This window comes from Anopheles stephensi, chromosome 2, assembly GCF_013141755.1.
Source record: "Anopheles stephensi strain Indian chromosome 2, UCI_ANSTEP_V1.0, whole genome shotgun sequence".
NCBI lineage: Eukaryota > Metazoa > Arthropoda > Insecta > Diptera > Culicidae > Anopheles > Anopheles stephensi.
The window spans coordinates 93,223,730-93,246,035 of NC_050202.1; the positions used below are offsets into that span (position 1 = coordinate 93,223,730).

General features: G+C 44.7%; 2 protein-coding genes across 8 annotated transcripts in view; both read right to left on the reverse strand.

Moving 5' to 3' along the window:
* Nucleotides 1-17,758, reverse strand: part of LOC118517574 (zwei Ig domain protein zig-8-like) — a 56,208-nt gene extending 38,450 nt beyond the window's left edge. Inside the window, exons 1-3 of one of the 7 annotated variants that reach the window (XM_036063826.1) lie at nt 16,557-17,758; nt 9,391-11,311; nt 8,041-8,091 (exon numbers count right to left, since the gene is read on the reverse strand). In XM_036063826.1, the coding sequence (XP_035919719.1) occupies nt 8,041-8,091; nt 9,391-9,448 (109 nt within the window). In that variant the 5' untranslated portion in view covers nt 9,449-11,311; nt 16,557-17,758. Of the gene's footprint in view, nt 1-8,040; nt 8,092-9,390; nt 11,312-12,006; nt 12,026-16,556 lie in introns of those variants that run through there. The other 6 variants (XM_036063827.1, XM_036063822.1, XM_036063821.1 and 3 more) reach the window with 6 other exon arrangements.
* Nucleotides 17,759-18,102: 344 nt separating this feature from the next.
* On the reverse strand, nt 18,103-19,709 carry LOC118502500. The gene is made up of 5 exons (XM_036034732.1): nt 19,117-19,709; nt 18,871-19,048; nt 18,387-18,455; nt 18,242-18,328; nt 18,103-18,156 (listed from the first exon to the last, which is right to left on the reverse strand). The coding sequence occupies exons 1-5, from the start codon at nt 19,707-19,709 to the stop codon at nt 18,103-18,105; spliced, it is 981 nt and encodes a 326-aa protein (XP_035890625.1).
* Nucleotides 19,710-22,306: the final 2,597 nt, after the last annotated feature.

Genomic DNA, 22,306 nt, shown 5'->3' on the forward strand with positions numbered 1-22,306 from the left:
CGTAGCGATTTCTCTTTGCAAATCAGCACCTCGCCTCGGCCGCTTTCCCGAGGTCGGGAAGGCAGAAGCTAAAAGCAGACGGCCCCTTTTCGGCGTGGAGCAGGGCAATCCAACTGGAATCGCAAAATTCATTCAATATTCATATAACGCTTTCATCCGACCAAAATATCCAAACCAACATTCGGCACAGAGTCGTGAGCTCTCGGGGGATTGTGGGATCGATGGTGCCTTTTTTTCTCGTCGGCGAACTTTGCACCGTATCCTGGTGAAACCGTGATGGGATGGAAATTCGATAAGCTGGGAACTCGATGTCGGCAAGCGAATGTGAGGCCAGCGAGACGGAAATAGGCTGAAAGCGAAGAAGCGAAAGGCTTCGGAAGCATATTTCACGCATATTGGAAAGATTTGTACCGAAATTCGTCGAACGACGTCGGTACTATCATCCATGTTGGAGGGATGGAATATGTTTCCTTTCCGTGGATTGTAACCGGTCGCAAGCTTGTCCTCGATTCTTGTTTTCCCGATAGCCCTGGGGAGTCCAAAAGGTTGTGTCAAATTCGAATTCATAGTATTTATTTTTTTGTTGCGATACAAAACTGCGTCTAGCTCTTTAAAAGGTGAACCTTTCCGAACGACGCCAACGGTTTTATGGGAAAAGCTGCGGTGCGGACGATACCTACGTCAATGTGGCGATGTTTGGCGTCAAAAGAACGTTATTTTGATTGAAATGATTGGCTATGGGGGTGCATGTAGGGAAACGATTACTTGATTTGGCTTGTGAAAGGTTTATGTTGAAATGTCGGTTTGTTTAAAGCTTTCAATCGGGTGCTCCTTCGGGGATGCAGCTGTGCGATTTGGACAGCATGTTGTTCACTAAGCACTGCTGAGCCTATTTTGTTGGGTTTTTTTTCATAATAAAAAGCTTAACGAGAAAGATCAAAGCTGTGCTTTGGACTACGAAACGAAATCATCAATTGAGGACGATTGACAACAGCGCAGATAATATTTTTTTCAGATTATGTGTGACTATCATCTCAACCAAGCAGCGCACAATTCATTAAAGAGACATTTAATCGCTCTAATACAGATTATAGAATACAAATGTTCTTCCACGATGCTGCAATGCTTGGTATTTACTGGGAAAATTTCAGCAATGAATCACATCTGATGCAATAAAAAAATGTCTCCTTATCATAAATAGAAGCTTTTCGTCATGTATACATTTTTAAATTGCAAATAACTTGAATCATAAAAGGACAAGAATAAAAAAAAGCTTCATAATGGGAAATATGGCTATTGCATGATAGCTGGTACAATCGGACAAACGAGGAAAAGGATTTCATTTGCTTGAAGATGAATTGTTCAAATGAATTTTTTTTTTCATTCTAGGTGAAATAATGATATGGAGTGGTCTATGGGGACGTTTTAAGCATTTCCCAGATCGTTTAATGAAACAAAGACGTCATTTCGTTTCAATTAATGCCGAAACCAACTTTCGGGGCCCCTAGCCTCCACGAAATTGATGAGGTTTTGCCAAAGTTTCACTCAATATACGGTCTGTGTGCAGTTTCTGGTGCTCGGCGTTTCAACTGAAAGTGTTTAGCTATCGTGATTAATTGGGCATGCCATTCAGCAGCACCTGATGCTTGGACAGCGAGGCGTAAAAACTTTGGACAGTTTTAACGTGAAAGTTTCGAACGAGTGCGCAAAAAGAAAGCGAAAACGATGTTAGATTTATCTACGGGGTCAGTACGGATGACTGGCACTTATTGCCTCGCTATTGCGTAAGTTGAAAAGTATTGTGAACCATTTTCACACGGATGATGGCATTTAAAGCGCCTGTGTATTTGTGTTTAAAGCGCATAGTTCTTAGTGGGAAAATCTCTTGCTTCCTGCATTCGCAGTGCCCGCTCAGCGGGCTCGGAGGGCAGTGTTAGCCATTGCACTGGCAATATATTTGCATTACGACTTTCACCCATACAGCATCTAACGGAAGCATCTATCTTCTGGCATCATACATTCCCTTATGAGAAATAGTATCAATATCGATTCAGCCAGATTTGGAAGGCAAAGAGCGAAAGGAAGCGAAAGCGGTGCGCATCGAGTGTAGTGAAAATTGATTCTGCAATCGAGTTGTCTCGAAATTCAATATGCCGAGGGGTCACGAATCGATGGGGTGACGAGCAATCGGTGGTATCGACTGTGCATAATGTAAATAAATGTACAGCACAGCTGCGACGAGGGCACGGCCACAGTGTTAAAGTGAGTTGCGCTGCTGTGCGAGGATGCGATTGAAATGCAGAGCTGGTTGCATGACCGGTGAGAGATACATATGAGTTTTGCAGACGACCTGTCCGATAAGTGGTTTTGTTGGTTGGAAAATAATCACAAGCATCATGCTGATAATGAAGATTCGTACGGGCAACGTTGGGGTTCGTGCTTGACATGCCATGCAGGTAGTGTAAAATGTATCTACTGACGACTGTCACCGTGTCAGCCGAAGCAAATGAAATGAATAGTGATATTGCTCCGCATGACGCAGGACATGTAAAAGTGTGTAAAGTGTGTAATGCAAAAACGATAGAATATGCTGGGTTTGTAGCTGTAGGACACCCTTTTTGTTTTATGTGTTCACGGGTTTTGCTCCCATTTGATGATGTTTGATGGAAATACGTCTATAATTATCGGGTTGCCGATAAATTTGTTCATAATTCATTCGTAGTAGTAAAATTGGAAATGTTGGGAAATATGAACTTTTCGTTTGCTACACAGGTATAGAAGGCTTTAGGAAAAATTAATTGTCACAGTATTTGGAACCGCTGTCGCCAAAGTTAATTAAATTGAATAGCCAGAAAGTTAGGTTCGCGTATTGATTGTACGCGTGGGTTCCTGGATATTTTTCACATTGATTGAATTTATAAGTCATCCAGTTCGTTCAATGGCTGTTATACTTTTAAAGATGCAAAAACGTCCATTATAGATTATTTTTATGAAACTTGATATTGAAACTCAACTGGCAAAGAAAACTTGAACCATGGTAAACGGTGCGAAAAGCATCATCGTTTGACTATTGAATGCTTCTGGCGTATAGCATTGTCCAGATTATCCAGAGCTGACCAGAACTGTCCAGAGTTAATGGAAAACAAGCGAGCGTTTTTGCTCAGCTAGCTGCGCGATTATTTTTATTGTCTATCCCATCAGGGTGGGATCATCATAAAACATTGTAATCAAATATCACAGCAGTAATCATTTGCAATCAGTAGGTTGTCCATGCATCCTGTTGCCGAGCCCATGAGTCGAGGTAGCAAACAAGAATGTCTCACAGCATTTGGATGGCCGATGTCGTTAGCCTTCTGCATTGGTAATCATCATAAATCTAAGCATCCGAAACAGGCTGTTTCGCGAAGTTAACATGGTCGTTGAATTTTGGTGTTTCGTTGTACGCGCCAGCAAGGACATGCGTGTTCGAGGCGCCTACAGCCCAAGAAGGTCTTGCACTGTCGCGTTGGCCCGCTGGCCCCGGCTGCCATCAGACAACGGGTGGCTGTTGCGCGAGGCATATGATAAGCTAGCGGAAGGATGTAACGTGAAGTGTTGTGCGTAAATTTTCCATAAAATAGCGATAAATTATCCCATGCTTGTATCCTTTCGCTCGGCGCTTGGGGATTTTGGGACAGCGTCCCGAAAAGGTCAGCACTGTCGCTGTGTGTGCGTATGTGCGAGAGCGTGGAGGCAATTGTGTCAGCATACAATGTCGTTCACAATTGTTTGGTGCACGTCTTGTACAAGCGTTGTCGGCAATTTCGATTTTGGGTTAAGGCAGCATGATGAAAAGAGTCGTTTGTAATGGAAACAGACAAAAAAGACGAGGCCAAAACGATAGGCCAAACAATTTGGTTAATTCCAGTGGTTGTAAAGGAGGGCAGAGAATGAAAGGCAGCATAGGTTCCAGCATGTTTTTTGATTCATTAGATAATGTTGTGTTGTTGTCCTGAAGATTCAATAAGTTTTTATACACTCATGAAGGCTTACTTTCGTAAATAGACTTTTGATATTGCAGAGTGAAATACGGAAATGTGAAATTTACGAAACATAGACTGAAAACACTCAGATATGCTGGATAAAGTTTAAAGAATTTGCTGTTTTAAGTAGAAGTTTGTGCATGAAGCAGGTGTCACTTGGACAAACGGAAGCGGTGTTGTTCTGAATAACAATGATTACGAGGAAATTAAGTTAAAGAATATGAAAGGGAATTTAATTACGGTTACGTCAATTTCATTGGTTGGACCCTGACAATGATGACAAAAAAGTATGATAACGAGAAGCTCGTCTGCTGTGAGCTGCCACCCTGTGCAGGGTAGGGTAATCTTAATAACGAAATATTTTTGAACAAATAAATTGATTGTGTGTGTGTGTGTTTGTCTTTGGTGCTAATTTCTTCCCAGTGTCATAAATTGTACAAGAGTCATCGGTGTTGAGTTTGGTTGCAAATTCATTTATTCCCATTACGGGGATATTCATTCAGCGTGGAACACGGTGCCTTTCCATACCATTTCAGCGGCCGTCTGTGACGCGAATTACGAAATGAAATTTGTTCTCTTAATTTTGCCTCATTTCGCTACGATGGCTTGAATTTGTGGCTCATTCAGATGAAACCGGAAGCATTTCGAAAAGAAATGGCCATAACAGTGGGCGGGCGAGACCTGCATAGACTAAAGCAATTTAGGAGGCACGTTGTTTTCAGACACATCAGAGCCGTCTATTCGAGCCATTCGCGCCATGGCGAGCTGAGTGTAAGCGAAGCAAGACCCGTCTTTCTGAATTGCACAATTGACATGCATAATCTAATTAACGACTAAATTAAACAAGCGAAAAAGTTTTGCTTGGAGGTTTGTCATCATTTTTCATTCCGCTTCTTCGTGCATTCTCAGGTTTGCGCATGGTAAGTGTGTGTGTGTGTGTGTGTGTGTGACCGGAGAATGGGAACTGAATTTAAATATATTAAACTAAGAGTTCCCAGAACGCTGTGCGCTGTACAATGCTCGTGGCAAAGGTATTCGCCTACCGTTACTATAGTCTCACCTTCGTGCTCATTTCGGTAAGTGCGGACCGGAAGAAAGTCCTCCCGGTGAATGTCGCCGGAAGGAAGGAGCGAAATGAATTTCGAAAGGATCAGGAAAGGGATGTGCGAAGCTCAATTTACCCGAGAGTTTGAAGTGAAATGTGTGCAGTGAACAAAATAAAAAAAAAAAGGCGGAGAACAGGAGGTGGTACGGAAACTTTTGTCACCGGCACTCATTCTTCTTTCGCTACTTTCCTACCGTTGCGTGGAATGTTTGAAGCGAAACCAGACCTTCTTAGCTGGAATGGGGGACAAGTCTTACGAGTGGAGAGCTGGTTTCTTATTCCGTTGATCATATAGTAAAGAATTAAGCACAGCCTTGAGCAGGAAAGACATTTTTCGCCCCGAACAGAATGAGATCTAGCGACAGGAAAGTTTACGAACACAATTTTCCCAGAGTCAGGCGAGGAACATTCACATGGTCTTATTACATGTTGTGTGCACGTGTGGCTGGGTATGTTTGTGCGAAAGCGATAATTATGTTTTTCACTCAAACCGGGAAACCGTAAAATTTACTTTAGCAAAATGCATTGTGCCAAAGTGGGTCCTACGGAGAAAAGAGGTGAAAGTGTACAAGGACACGTGGCATGCACTGCAAGCGAAGGTGGATCGTGGTGCATATTTGGAAGACGAAAAGATTGTGGAAAGTTGTAGGACAGACTGCAGGATCGTATGGGAGGTGGAGAAGCTCGCTGCTACTCGTTTAGTTCAGCTTTCGTTCATTTAGCTCGGATCGGGCTAGTGCTGTAGGTGGAACAATCACCCAAAAAGGAGATTACGACGACACGCAGCGCAGGAACAGGTGTTAAAAGCGGAACCATCGTCAGAACTTATTCACGTCAGTCGAAAGTACGTGAGGGCTAGGAGGTTCATGATTAAAGCTTGTGGACCCGGTATCTCGCGGTTGCGCTATTTATGCTTCAGGAAATCCAATCTCAAACTATAGCGAAACGGATAAAGCGAACCGGGATGTTGGTTAGTTTTCTCACTACCTGTATCCTTTCCCTGTGTGGACGAGAGTATTTACGTGTGCCTGTGTTGATAAAAGTGTTTCATCGCTGAGCTGGCGTAAAGTGGGAACGCCATCACAGTGTGCCAAGCGCGAGTAAATGTCGAGCGAGAACCGCACAAGATCGGTTATCTCCGACAAGGGACAAGTAACGGTAACGGTTCGTAGCACGGCGAAAGCAGGGACAGCAAATTAAAGTAAGTAGCAAAGGTGGCGATGCTAACAACGCTGGTGTCACCAAGCCAGCGAGGAAGCTTGTGTGGAGTTTGAATATTAACTCGCGTGATAATGCAATCACTGGCGATGCGGTTTTGGTTAAATGCATCCTTCAATGAACGATGTACCAGCAGTACGCTGCATGTTAGATGAAAAAGCTGGTTGGATGCGGTGGAGACTTTGAAAGAAACAATCTCTGATGCAATACACCTGCTGCTGCTGCCGCTTCGGAAGGCAACGGAAGCTATTCACGTTAACGTGATACGCGGATGCTCCACATAAACTTCAAAAGTTTTGCTCATCTGCTCTGGATGCTTGAACCGTCGAAATGCATCTCAAACGAGCTTGAGTAAGGTAACACAGTGTTGCGGATGCAGCTTATAACGTCGCTTAAAGTGTCTAGTTCTAGGCAATTGTTGGCTTTTTAGTTGAATGTTTCGAATTAATATGGCACATGTTTTGCTAAATTGTTGCTAACATTGTCAAACAATAGTATAGGTTAACTGTTATCTGTCTTTGAGTTCTTCTTTATGGCGGAAAAGGCCGTACCTTTCACTGGAAAAGACGGTTTCGGTAGTGTTGTGGACAACTATCATACTATCATCATGCCATGTCCTAGTTTGCTAAAACAATAAACTTAGGATGTAGAACAAATTTACGATGTGATATGTGGAGCTTTATAATCGTCAGTAAAAAAAGAAGCTTGAAACGATATCCTACAACCGTTGGAATGTCGGAAGCACCGCCAAAAAAAATTGCGCCGAAACGGAAACATTTTATGAATGAAAAAGCAATAAAACGAGCATTCAAAACGATGGTGAGAAAAATAATTTCCATGTTTAAAAAGGCGCATCGGGAAAATGGCTGCCGCTACTAGCTGCTGGTGTTCTCACAACACAATGGCGGCCGGGAGTTTATGCATAGAGCGACTATGATGCTAAGAAGGGACAGCTGAGTCCCGTACCATACTGAAACAATTAGGGAAATAATTTTTATTTGCCAAATGGGAGAATGCGCATATTGGCGGTGTGGCATACGTACGGCGGGCCACGAAGAACCAAAAGAGCAACAAAAAAGGGGCACGAAACGGTTGGAAAGTCACACCCAAAGAATACATGAATTAATTATCATAATCAGCTCCGTTAAAAGGTTAGCATTATTTGCCTGCTGTGGCGGTTCGGAACCCAACAGTTTTGGTGCCACTTTTGTGTGTTTCTTTCATAAGTCATTTTTGCTTTTCTTGGCGGTAGAGTGGGCAGGATTCGTTTTCCGCCGTTCAACGCCGCTAGGAAACATTTTCGGTCGGTGAAAAGCCGTTGAAATATGAGACGTTGATAATGTTTCATGTTTATGATTAGCCATGAGGATATTGCACTGTTCATGGCCACATTGTTGTGCTGCTAGAAACCACACGTTAAAGTTTTCCCGGTTCATGCATTGCCTAGCATTAGATAAAACGCAACAGAGAATAGCAACACAAAAAATTGTTAATGTTGCGTTATGATATCTGTACAAGCGAAGGTGGGTTTTTTTGTGGTCGCCCCAAATTCTTTGTGGCATGATTTTGCTATTCAACTCGAAAAAAAATGGAACGTCTAAACTACCCCTGAAAGAAATCTAAACTACTAAGTGTAGGTGCAAAGCAAAAGGCATGATGCAAAGCGACAAGAAGCCAGTCGATGTTCATAGATACCTTCACTGTTATCCCGGTTTTCGTCGACTCTTATGCTGCCAATGGTCAGTTCTGAAGAGAAGGGAATAGAGTAGTTGAAAGAAATGCATTGTTCAATTATAGGCGGCAAATTGACATTATAAGATTTTTTTAATATTACAAATGTTTGGGGCAGCTCCAATTCACAACCTTTCGAACCATAACTTCCAGTGAAACGAAACTATAAAAAATGCTACATAAATCTGATGACTAGAGCACACCAGGTGAGGAACAACGCGTGACCTAACTTAACATAAATAGTTCAGCATGTTTATGTCAATGTTTGGAAGATTCGTTCGAACCCGAAGTCCAAGTCTTCATAGTCAGTCACAAATACTGCCACGAAGATCATAGCTGCCTCTAGCTGTGGATGTACTTGCGCCCAAAATGTAATGCAAGGGTTCAAGCGGGGAAAGTTGTGTTTCTGTGGAAAAAGGTATCAGTGTTGGTTGGTGGTAAATTTTTGATTTTGTTTTTGGGTAATCAATCACATCCTGCATCAGAGCACTGACAGCATCGCAGTACATTTTGCAAGAGATTCAATATTGTTTCACCGGAGGAAGAAAAGTACGCGAGTCACAAAAGTCGAGGGTAAGAAGTACAGGCTCGGTTAGAAAAGAATTCGGTCACGTCGTTAGGGGTCTATGGAGCGCCATTAATCATAACACAAAGAGCTATTCATAAAATGTCAAACAATTTCGTCAGGGGTCGTGGAAAAGCCGACAGGTATGCGTGCGCCTTTCGTTCCTCACGATTGCGATGAATTTCACCCGAAATGGCGTGCATTTGTTAATGTGCGGGTGCGTGTGTGCTTGGCTGAAGTTTAGTTTGGGCATGGGCAACATAAATTGCACAGGTACCAGTGTTATGTTTCGTGCGAAATAGTTAATGCAAAATGAAATGTTGTTATCATTGCCCTAAACAAATAGAGTCTCATAACGGTTGCGTAAACCCGCGGTGCGTATGGAGGCAATCGTACACAAACTTATTGACTCATTAACGGTAACGATAGGTTCAACAATCTGAGCCATGGTAAGCCGAAATCGTCGGTACATGTGTTGAGCAAACAACAGCCACTAAAGCTCATTTGTTAACCCATGCTCGATAATCAATCATCAATCAATAACCAATTAGAGATCAGCAGAGTTGTTTTTTGTGTCCGCCGAGGGCTGGTGCCGATCCTGATAGACACCGCAATGTTTTTAACAAATGTATAAATGATTTTAAAGATGGGTGAAACTAGAAGCGCAATGCCCATTAGCGCATGAAGTGCGATACGATGATGTGGTCCTAAGCGCAGTCGACAGGTGTGTGCATCATGATGGGGCTTACCTGTACTCCATATTAGCAGTAGAATCGTCGTGGAAATTGATGCCATGTTTTTTCCCATTATTTTCCACCCGCCCTAGAGACGTCCTACAGACTGACGGGTGCTGCCTGACGGTCGTTGGCAGCGGAGTGTTTTCAGTTCAACCACGGCGATACTGTTGCCGTCGGTAAAATCACCAACAGCTTCGTTCACGGCCGCAGAAAACTCTCTAGCAGGAGCCTGCGAGTGGCAATGGAGGCTGAATGAGTTGCTGGCGCCTTTTTTTCATTATTTTCTCACACATCACGCACACACACATACTCACACACATACACACACGCACTAAACACTGTATGCACTACTCTGTTGAATACGATACTTTTGGACTTAAAGTATGGGGGGTTTGATTTTCCTAGTATGCCCAGGGCGTCTGTATTCATCGTACACTAAAGCTGACTGCACATGATACACCGCCAGACGCGATGGTTACTAGGAGGCTTAGCAGCACACACATTGAGCAAACACTGAACACACATACACACTCGTTGCAGAATGGCGCGATTTTTTTCTTCGGTAAAATCTTTTACGAACAGGTTGCACGTGTAAAGAAATACAATGTAGCGGATGAGGTGGAACTTCCAGCACTTTTCAACTGACAACAAATTTCCCACACTTTGCCAATCTGGCCCAGACGCTTTTTGCGTGTGAACATTCTTTCACTCTTGAGAGCCGTTTCCAGCGGATGTTTTTGAAGGTTTGGTGTTTGTTTGCCTCAAAGATGAGAACTGTGTGCAACACTAACACTTGTACCGCTGAATGTATATCGATCGCTCCCCTCGCCTTTGTGTTGGTGCCGTACTTTTAACACTTTTGATTTCTGATTGGAAGATGCGACGACTGCTACCGTCCTCTAAGCGACAATGCCATCAATTTCGATAAATCGGAACACATCGATTGATTGACAGTCCGAAAGGACATTCATATTTGCCGTGTGTATTTAACAGGGCGGAGAATGTAAATGGTGGTTGGTGGAGGTTTTTTCCCGAAGTTGTCCTGGCAACTGCTTTCCCTTGATGAATTGACACTTTGTGGGTTGGCAAGGGCAAGGAGTGCGTCCGTTACATGGAAATTGTTAAGCGAGAAACCATTTGTGACCGAGCGCTCGACGTTGTTGCTCGGCATGGACAGGGCTTTGGTGCGAGTAGAGAGAAGAAGAAACAAAGCTTTTGCAAAATAAAAGCTAACTTAATATAGGAGCTGTCGAAGGCGCACTGTACTGTGGGTATCCTGTCACGGCAGTGTGATAACAAGGTCCCACGGAGGCTTGTTTTCGTGGACGGTTTTGATGAATCTGATCTGCCTCGGTGGGTGGTGACGTGCGAAAAAGTGTTGATGGACCTTCGCAAGAGTTTGATACCGGGAAGAAGTGAACGATCTTTTGTGTTGCTCTGGTTGCTATTTTTTGCTTGAACAGAAGACGCTCCGTAAAGCATCGAAGACAGCTTGCCAAGGCCCTACGTCCGCGATAGAGTTTCCCTTCGTTTACTCGTTCGCTTCTGCCAATATTGTTGTTTTGAATGTTGTTTGCTTCGAGTCCCGGCTCCCGGCTGCCATCATTTATCTTCGCCCGGCTGGTCGTGTGGTTCTGTGCATGATTTGTATGGTGGTTATTCTTTTTCGCACTGCGACGGAACAGTGGGAAAGTTATATTTTTTCTGGTAAGTCTATATTCTGCAAAGATGTGACCGGCGCTGAAGTGATGCGTTTTTGGAAAAAGCTTGATTATTCACAGTCCACTTGTGCACGCTGCCTTAATCACAACGGTTGGCATCCATACGAAGAACTTTACAATGTGCGTGTGGTTTAAACTCTTCGTCTGTCACAGCGCTAAACGTACTGCATCTATTCCGAGCACTAGAAATCGATGACGGTGTACAAAGTTTGCTGAAAGAAAGAAAGGAAAGCAAGAAACATGCAGTTAGTGGGAGCAGGCACGAAATTCCTTACGAATTTTCCGTCGTAGAATGTGGTCATTTCTGTCAGAAAAACGCGCACAACATAATTCCGAAATTCCCTCCTTACCGGAAGCAATCAGGTTTTGTGCCTTTACTCACTCCTACGACGGGCGAATTCTTTTTGTCCCTGCTGTTATTTAGACGACGGCGAAATACCGTCAAAGTGTCATAAACAATTCTGGCCCTCTTTTCCTAGCTACCCGGCGGTAGCCACCGACTAGAATCCACCAAGCAATGCACATGGCTTGGACGAGTTGTGAACATAGTTGTTGATGAGAGGCAAGCTAGCCGCAATCTTGCTCCAGGCTCGAGGTTTGCTTGGTGGTTTGGGGTTTTGTTATCATTTGGTTAGCAACATCTACTGCACATACTGGAAGACTGTGAATTCGTCGAAGAAAATGGCTATCTAACGCCTGGAATACATATAAAAGTTAGCCAAGGAACAAAAAAGCTTCGCGAAACATTATCAATAACATTTGTTCCTTTCATTGGAACGACTGTACATTAGCGAACATTCGGTGAACGGAAATGTCCCGCCCCGGTGGAACCGTGCAGCGCAAGAAGTGGAAACCGTTTAGTACTAACGAGAGCACAAATAAAATAAAAATCAATTTAATAGCTTACCCTGGCAAAAAGTTGGTCCCAGTTCGGCAATTGATTGTAATAAATATAAATAAAAGCACTCAATCGCTCAATCTTTAGGCGGTTGATTTGGGTTCTACGCCGGCACGGTTGGTTGTGGTTGAATGGGCGAAAATTTGAGAAGAACGCTATCGTTTTCGTTTGCTCTCAAGTGCTGTCGGAACTAAGTAATATATTTTGGACATTTTTCCCTGGGGGATTCCATAATCGAGAAATATTGGAGCATCCGTGTGGTTTGGCAAGTTTTAGACAAGCGTTTGGGCTGCAAGCGGAGATTACATGAAATAAATACGGTTATCCGTGCTACATGTTTCCCAAATGAATGATGATTGGGTTAGTCGTGTCAGTTTTGTTTGAATTGTGACCCAAATGTCATTAGAAATTATAAAAAAATGTCCCTCAACCTTGTTCCACTCTTCTTAAGATGCAGTAATTCAATTTTTATGGTATTTCATTTATCTACTCAACCGTCCGGCACCTATATCCAAAACAATCTACCCCAAACACTAAAACCAATCGGCCATCCAAATCGGCATCGTTGGCCTCCAAATAAGCTTAATTTATTTGTAAGTCAGGCACAAGCCTCGTCTGCCGTAGCGCTCTGTGTTGGTTTGGATGTGTTCGGGGGCTGGAGTTGGGTACGAAATGTTAGTAGTATTTTAGTGCATACGGCAGGACGACGGATGCGGTTGTCGGGGAGTCGGTGGGCTAATGTTTGTGGCTTTGGTGTGTCGATTCGGATTCGATGTGGTGGAAATTTATGGGTTTGTTGATTGAATGGACTTGGAATTGATCGTAGAGTTAATTGTAAGGAAGTGACGTAGATGTTTATGGTTTGCTGGTTGCTTAGGATCAAAACGAGATTTTTGCTGTTGATGAACTGAAGTAACTGAGATGAAAAGATGGACCATTTATGTTACCAAGTGAGTCTGTGTGTGTGTGTGTGTGTGTGTGTGTGTGTGTGTTTGTGTGTGTTGGAATTACATTTTGATTGTTTGCATGCACCGGCGTTTGCTGCAGCTGCAGAAACCACCGTAGGATTAAATGACGGAAATTAATCATTAAAGTTGATAAATATAAGTTTATAGAAGAATCGTTTACATTTTGATTGTTTGCATGCACCGGCGTTTGCTGCAGCTGCAGAAACCACCGTAGGATTAAATGACGGAAATTAATCATTAAAGTTGATAAATATAAGTTTATAGAAGAATCGTTTACAAAGTCCAATCGAAATAGGATGATCAGCCATATTAGTCACAAAAGATGTGATCATTTATTTAATATCCTTGACATTACCTTTGAATGAAGGCTGACTATCCAGCTGAGGGTAAGATCAAGTCAAAGAAAGCCAAAAATGGCTGGCCGAGACTTTCCGAGATTGTAGTAGAAGAAGATGAAGCAGAATAAAAAACGCGTATAATCAAGTGTGTGTCAACAATAACCGATGGTATGAGCGTAGTTCTTCAGTAGCAGCTTGAATGTTGCTTTCATTTGTCAATCGACCAAGGCCTTGGCTGGAGGAAAAATCCTTTTCTTGGTACCATTAGGCGAAGCAGCGTCGTCTAGCCAAATAATCAGTGAGAAAACCATAAAAACATCGAGCGCAGCCCAATGGCCCAAGGGAAAACTGTAAATTATATAAAAATACCATTTTATTCAATTATCCTCCCAATGGTTAGCATCTCACTGGTGTGTGTAGCTTGCTTTTTGCAAGATGCTGGCAAGAATTCTGCCAAAAGTTCTCACTCCCTGTCCACATACACATGAAGAGGGTTGCTTTAGTCGTCCATACTGCCACATACAGATGAAAGGCATGAAACCCACGCACACGCCCATGAGGAGATGGAGAATGTCTTTTTTTGTCCGTGGTCCTTGGTGCGACCACCCGACCGGAGGGTTGCGATGAGTTGAATCGTTTTCTTCGTTCGCATTCTGGAGGAGCGAACGGAGCGAGCGTTTCTTACATGGCGATTGCGTGGGGAAGAGTAGGGATGCTTGTGACAGGGTGGTTTGCCAACGGAAGTCGCTTGTTTCGTCTGGAGACGGCAAAGTGACAGTGAATGTGCTGCTAACTGACGTAGTGCCTGTCACTTTGAGCCACTTTGCAGCGCCTGGAGAAGAGTAGAAGAGTCTCCTGAAGTGGCAAATACTGCCGAGTAGCTGGAATAACTGCACGGCTGCTGGCCCCATGATCGTTCTGCTGAGTAGGGCGATTTGACGAACTCATCAGCTCGCTGTGCGCGGGGTGCGGAGCGCTCGGAGGACAGTCAGCCGCCATGAACGGTTCAATGACAAGTGTTGGAATTCAACGATTGAATTATTCCTTTTTCCACTAGCTCTTCTCGTTTGCGATTCGTAAGCAAGGTTTCAAGGGTTTCGTATGTTCAGCAGATAATTTGAGGTTCATGCAATAATACTGAAGGCACGGACGCTTTTCTTTCCATGTGCATCGCGCTGCATCGGATCTATAGCCTCGAACCGCATGTACGATGAGTGGAAATCTGTAAGTGAGTTTCCGGTTCGACGGACAGTCGGTTCGGACTGTCACGTGAACGCGATATGCATCTCCGTCGCGGAGCGAAAGGGACACACCCAAACCGAGACCGGACCGAAAGTAGGTGGCGGACAGAAATTCAATCCATAACCCAATCAATCATTCCTATTGTGCAGTTAGCGAGCTCGCTACTGCTCGAGTGGTTATTTCCTCGTTCGCAGGGCTGGCATAACCAACGTTTCCGAGCCTGAGGACATGGGGGAATTTTTATTTACTCAACCAGTTACCGGTTACCGGCTCATTTCCACTGTTATCGGGCCACTTCCACGGGAAGATCATCCTTGCGGTAAGCGATTTGCGACTCAACGAGGGATGCGAAGAAAACCAGTGGCGCCTGTGTGTATGGCAGCCAACTTTGCCGTAACAGTGCTCACACACGCACACACCGACACTCGCACAAATGCAAACCCAGCCACTATGTTGTAACCCTTGATGGAGGTTTTCTTGGACAGGCGGAAGCACATGGGTAATTGAGTTTTGATGTGTTCTGCGTTTGAATTCAGTTTTTCTAACTGATGGCTTAGGAAAAATCGTGCTCAATGCTCAGCAGCGAGCGGGGGAGAAGTTCGATAAGAAGTACGGAACTCTTGTTGGACAAGTTTGCCATCAGTAGCAACAGCGAGTGGTAGTAAATTTATCACACGAGGACACACGAGCGTCGGAGTAGAATGCTGATGAGAAAAGGGCAAGAACACAGTGAACCTCAGTAGGGCAGCAAGGGGAACAAACAGAGCTGATGGATCGATCAGGACACAAGCGTCCTGATGAGCGTGAGTGCAGTTTAGTCCGCCTTCAAGTTGATTCCATACACTCGCGCTCTGTTCCTCCTACGGCCCGGTTTAATTCTCTCGATCCCGTCGGGATCTCTCGTATCCCGTGCGGACACGTACAAACGGGCAAGTGAGAAAAAAGAAAATGGAAAAATGAACCTTTCCAGCACAAGCACAACAACCGACCATAATTCAGTGCGGCGTTACGTTCACTGTGGACAGTTCCTGGAAGCCTTCCGTGCTGAAAGGACAGCTGGCTAGCGGCGAGCATGCATGGGCTACACGGTTGTTCACGGGTCTTTTTTGCGTTATTGGTCACCATTTTCTCTTTTTGCTGGGAATGTTACGTATTCAGCATCGTGGAAAATTACCGTACTAGACGGATGGGTGGATAAGCGTGCGGGATTGACCAGCGTAGGCCGGTCGAGGATGAACTCCACCTACCATCCTCGTTCTGCCCACGTTTCTGCCGCCCGCCACGGAAAAAGGATAATTGAGTTTTCATGGTTAGTCGGTTACATCAAGCATCTGTCAGGCGTTTGTTTTGTGAGTCAATTAAAGAGCGAAGAAATTGTTTTCAGTGACTTTATCCCTCAGGGATGGCTCTTGAAAGCGTCCCGGGTGAGTGCGGGAGACGCGGTTACGTGCTCGATGTTGGATGGATGGGCAATGGAGTGTACGGCACATTTTAACACATTTTAGGCGACCAACGTCTCTGGTGGCGATGCGTAGCAAGTAAAGCTCACACTTTTATGATGGCAGTAAGGCGGGGACTGTAAGCCACGCCCTGGATGAAAAGAAGTATAATTTGTGCAATTTTAGTGTACGCATTATCTCGCAAGTACCGGAACGGAGAGCAACAACGCCCAAGCAGTGAACCGGAAGTGTGCGGATTCATAAAAACAAAGGTCCATTATTGGTGTGGCGAGGGAAAGATAAATTCATAAACGATTTGAAACATTTTTGCTCCGGCTTGATCGCCCTCATGCATTCGGCGAAGGTTTCCGTACGGAGCAGAACAGAACCGCATCCTTGTAACGAGCGATAAGTAAAGTTTATCGATTTTATGTCTTCCCAGCCAGCTAGGAGAACTCGGTCGTGCTTTGCTCGTGTGTTTTCTGTATGCTCGTCTTCTTCATATAAACAAACCCCGTAGCTTCTCATGACGGCCCACCTAAAGCTTTCTGCGGTCACCGTCTCTCGCTTACCTCGTCCAGGGCACTGCGTTTTATGTTCAACCACGCTCCGCCACGCTAGAGCTTCACCAAAGTCAAGTCAGCATACATTGAGATACCTAACAAACGAAGCACCAATGTTAGCCCGGTTAGAAGGGCGAAGATGGCACACGGTCGAGAAGGCAAAAAGTTTTCTTGCCCCAAACTCAGATCAATTTTCGCACAATTTAACTGGCGAGGTTCTCGCTGGAGCAAACGCGCCGCATCCAGTGTATTGCCTGCGGTAGGGCATGGTGGAGCACAACTTTTGCGACACTAACACTAACACTCCGTTGACCGTGGGAATATCGGTTCGTTCCGGCGCTATCACTGTCACTGGAGCCGCACTACGACGACTGACTGTGATGGAAACTTTCCGTTTCAATGCTCCGTGCTGAAGGTGTGTGAGGGACGAAGCCGAAGTTATTTCTGCCCCAAACTCAAGTCACCGCCAGAAGCGGTTAAGCTCAGGACATCTTTGCACTTTCCATCTCAATTCCACGATTTCACTTGAACGAACACACCTTACCCATTTTCACTGCACGGTCGCAACCCCCATAGCTCGAATTCCTCTCACTGGCTAAGCACCGCGGTGGTTTGAAGCACACACCGTGTATCTCGTTTTGGTGACATGTTAATGAGGGATAATCCAACAGATGCTACTGGTGCCATGCAAGAGCTGGCAAGATGCCGATTCGGTACACTTACATTTCGATTTTCACCTGCGGCCGATTTTCACGCACCCAAGATCGTAGCGGATGGACTGGCAGAAACACATTTGTCATTCACCGTGCACAACGCGAAACACTCGGTGGCTTTATTTACATAATCAAAGCACGTGAAAAATCCTTTCCGTATACCGTGTACAAGCGAGCCGTGTTGAACAGTTCAAGCGTAAAATCTGAACGGTGACTCCATACTTGCGCTAGGGAAGCTTAAATCAAGGGGTGAGTATGCTTTAACGATAGTGCCGTTTTTTTTTTCGTCCGCCGACACTCACGAAGCTGGTGTAATGTACGTCGCGCAGGAGTGCCAATCGGTGGCTGCAACACATCGTCCGAATTTGACTGATGCACGGCTTCCACGAGACTGGAGAGGTTCTAAACATCCGTTTCCGTTTGAACGTGTCCCGAACGGAAGAGCGATGGTACCGAAGCCGGCAATCGTGGCGCTGTGCTCGCATGAAGCGTGTTCGTCGGACATGCGCTCTCGCCCAGCAGCCCTTGCTCGATGGTTTCGGGTTCGCGTTCGGTTGTCTGAGAATAAGGCGGCAGTTTCGGTTGAAACAGGTGGACTCCATTCGAACTCTTCCAGCGGCGGCTGGGCGGCTCCATTGGAAGTGCTGGCGCTGTTGACTGGAAGCAAGCCGTATCTTTCGCTGCGAGATAGCGAGGTGTTAGCGAGCTTTAGACGCATCACCATTCAACAGGAATGGGTTAAGCAAGAGAGTGAGCAGAAAGGGGCGCGTGAGTCGGTGAGAGCAATAACTATTTCACTGGTCTGGTTTCTTAAATACGGATTATTTATAATGCTGTAAGCATCAGCCAGTAAACTGTAGCAATATGAACAAATACGTCATGATAGTTGAAAATATCTGTGTTTGAAGTATGAAAGTAAAACAAAAATACAGTGAGAATGAATACAGATAAAGTTGTTCGCAGTATGATGAAGATACTTACACCGAAGAATGCGATCATGTTAACGTCGAATATGTAAGTAGTAATCTTGATGGAGTTATGTTGTATTTGGCAAAGAAAGCTGTGCATCTACAAGGGAAAACGACTTTAAAAAGCAGTTCAAACCTGCGAGGCTAGTTCAGCATACCTTCTGAATGCATTGCTTTTCTGTTTCTTGGGACATTGCGATGCTGATCAATGAGGCCGTCTTTTTACCCTAAACCAAGAGACAAGAGATAAGATGAAGCTGGCTGTCAGATTTTTACTAGGATCGAATGGATTTAAGATCATTTAACAGCGAATGAGAAGCCCAAACACACTTGTTCATCAAAATCGGCAATCAACCGAGGCTGCCTTATTTACGAACCTCCATATGCAGCAGGTGACAGCAGATCATCGTTTGAAACAGACTGAATTTGTATATCAAGTCCCAAACCAAAAATATGCTGATAGAATATCGATTTGCATATTCTGCTTCGAAGATAGCGCGGTAGAATGTGTACGTCGCCATGATGCCGTACATTATATTCACAATGCAGTATCCTGTAAACTAAAGCATATATCGTTAGTTTTTTATGTATGGGCTTTGCTTGCGGCTAGTGTTCAGCTAGTGTCGATATGTTCGTACGTACCACAAATTTGTAACGATTGCTGATTTTCGTTGAAATGCTGTGCAGCTCATCGTACATCAACGCCAAACGTGCGACGAGATTTTTTCGCAAATTGGTGTCGTTTTTGTTGGTAATGTTGATGATTCGTCTGCCGTAAGCAGGTCGCAAATTGTGGAAGTTCGCGTCGCATATGGTATTGCTGACGGAGTGAAATATGCTGAACTTTAAACTACTTGCTTGAAACGCTACACCGTACCGTAAGCTCACCGTATGTGGTTATTGATGTCATTTAAGCGTAAGCGCAACTCGTACACTTCGGCGTAGAAAGTACTGGTAACAATCCCCAAAGTAACACCGAGCATTTGGTGACTGATGTACATGGGCAAGTTCAAGATTTCGATGCCACCCTCAATAACGTACACCGAGTAAGCTATCGCACAGAAGATGCAGAACATCAGCAGGACCATCTGGAACAGTTGCTCACTGTTGCGGTAAGCACGAGGCCGTCGAGCATCTATGGCGTCTAGTTCTTTGTCAATCGAGCGCAATCCATTCAGCAGCTCGGTGGTCCAGTGGTACTGATACAATCTGTCCAACGCAATGATAATGAAATCGAAGTAGCCTAATTCGATGATAACTTTTCCTGCCGTGTCCACGATTACCGAACCGGTGTAGGTGTAAATTTTCAGGTTGAGCACATTGGCGATGGCGAAGTACACGTACGCAACCAAGTTCGCGACGAACAAACAAAACCCGGACCGGGAAAATGTTGACACGAAGCCATCCTGCGTTTCATGATAAAGGTAACAGTTGAAGCCAGCAAGGCGCGCCAAGACCAGCATGACTTGCAAGTTTTCCATCCCTTACAGCCGAGACGCCGACGACGTGCTGGCAGCCAACTTTAGCCAAAACACCTTATCACCCTGCTCGCGCGTAATGCTCGAATGGCTTTTAGAATTTTCACGCTGCTCGCTTTTTGTACGGCTGCGGCGAACCAGGGCAAACGATCCGATATGGATCGCGAGTGTAATTGGGGTTTATGAAAATTTATTTCATTAATTCTGATTGCCTTAAGCACGCTGCATGCGTAGGTTCGCGATGCATCGCGAGTAGCATTTGCGTCGATATCGATGCCTCGGAACGCTTGGGTGCGGTAACAGTGCGTGAGAAGAACGGGCCAACCAAATACAATGTTTCGGCAAATCGATTTGTTAAAGGTAAATAATAGAACCACAGAAAGCAGCGTAGTTTCAACAGATAAAAGCACAGGGAGCGAGCAGTCCCACTTAAAACCGAATAAAGTCTTATAGAGCACGGAGAAATGTAATGTTCTTCATGCTGCCTGAGACTGTAATGTTTAAGATGCTTGCTAAGCGTATGCAGAAAAATAAATGTTATTGCAAATCAGTTGCTTGATCTTGATGTAACGCGTTTTGGTAAATATGAAATCAAATGCCAACGAGGCGGCAGCAGGGGCACGGGTTATGCGAAACAAACAACGTACGAAATCTTCTTATCGTCGTTTCAGAGATTCGAAACGCTTTCCTGAGAGAGGTTAACTCATGAGGTGAAGGCGGGTTCTGCGCCTTGAGCATTTCAATAAAGATACTTCACCTTCCATCCATACGAAGGACCGCTTTTTTTGGAGCGAATGTAGTACGATCCGTTTGGTACGGCTGTGGCGTAATGGAATTATAAATGTTTAGCCACGTTGGCAATGTTGGTGCCTCGTTTATTAGATTTCATGGCAGAGCATTGAAGCGCAGCGCGGAGGAGAGAAGATGCATTAAAAATGTGATTTCCAGGTCCAGGTTGTGTGTGTCATTTCTTTTGAATACCGCATCCCTGTCGTGGAATGTTGGCGAGGTTTACCGCTCGAATACGCAAATTCAATCGTGCGCTACAGAACCGACCCGGCTGTACCTAGCCGTGGCAGCAATCGAGCAAGACGCACTTCATTGCATAAGACACGGCAAAGAACTGCGCCTTAGATATAGCGCCGTTTGTTGCCTCATCGCAAGCCACTAACGATTTGCAAACGAGTCAGAAGCTATCGAGATGCTTCGAATCATATGGCTCTGAAGTTTTGCATGATTCAAGTGATGCATTTTTCATTGAAAACCGCATGCTTTGTACCTTGAATTTGGTATGTATGAATCGAAGACAGCTGCTGGTTTTAATCAACTGATTGGGTTAAATCTCAACCAACAACTGTGGTTGTAGCAGTTTAAACGAAGTCGGTTGTATTGCTATGGTGAATTTCCATAAGCCGAACATGTCTCTAGAACTGTTTCTTGTGAACTGTCGACTGTACTTAATGTTGTAACACAACAGTGAACTAACCGCGTTGAATGACTGCCCGAGCTTTGCAGACAGGTGGTAGGGGCGATTGCTCGCGTTAGAGCAAGAGGTTTGGCGAAAGTTTTGTCGTGTGGTGAGTCTGTGCCATAATTTGCCGTAATTTGTCACCCGCAGGTGGATATGCATACCATCCCGACGTTCGACACGTTCGGCGGACGGTAGGTGGCAGCCATGGAACTCTCGGCGAAGAGGCAAATTAATGAAGTCTTCTTAAGTATGTTGTGGGATGTGCTGCGAACACGCGAACCAGCAATGTAAAGCGAGGAACGGGGGATGGATGAATTTGCTTGCCCTTCAGATAATGAGTGAGAAATTACGATTATTTTCACCACGAGCCATCCAAGATGACGGCAAGACATCCCACATCGCGGGGCATTGTGTGGAGCGTGCAGCATGTGTATTGTGGCGACGGATCCCTGGGATCCTTGACGGCAGAGTCAGACCAGGGCAACGTGGTCGGTAGAATCTATCTCCCTGCAGTCTCATTCAACTTCAAACAAAAGCAATTAAGAGAGATTCAATCCTCCACTTGACGGAAGGCAACCGTGATTGCTTGCCACATTTCAAACCGCTCCGCCACGCACTTTGTCAACCGGGCGAGAAACGATTTACGACCTTCGGAATCAATTACCAGAAGTTGACTGCGAATCCGGCACCGTTTGCTTGTAATCGTTTGGAATTAATCTAACCCTTTCGATGGCCGTCCGGACTCCCCTGCACCGAAGGCCTACGACAGTAGCGATGAATAAGATTCTTCGTAAATCATCTTATTACAACACTTCCGATTTGCCAGTGATATGGTTTGTTGGGCGAGCCGTTTTAATTAACGAAACAAGCAAGACAAATGGGTCGCGCTGGTAAGGTGAACTTTAAACGCCGGCACTGTTTTCGTTCCAAAGTGGAAAGTTCTTTTTTCGATTCGAAAATGGCGTCAAATTATCAGCTCTATTATCTCATTTTGTTTATTGTCCAAGAAAAAATGGTTCATCTCGTGATATGGTCAGCATAATTAACGGTTCAATATTCGAGTGTTGGAGTATGTTTTATAAATTGGATTATGCAGGATTGACCGTGTCCGTGTCAATTGTAATCTCAA

Excerpts from the sequence above, each read along its gene's own strand:
- LOC118502500 (XM_036034732.1), bottom strand. The coding sequence starts at position 19,709 with ATGGAAAACTTGCAAGTCATGCTGGTCTTGGCGCGCCTTGCTGGCTTC. Across the intron at positions 19,049-19,116 it reads GACATCAATAACCACATACG|CAATACCATATGCGACGCGA; the intron begins GTGAGCTTACGG and ends TCACTCCGTCAG. Across the intron at positions 18,456-18,870 it reads GCAATCGTTACAAATTTGTG|GGTAAAAAGACGGCCTCATT; the intron begins GTACGTACGAAC and ends CTCTTGGTTTAG.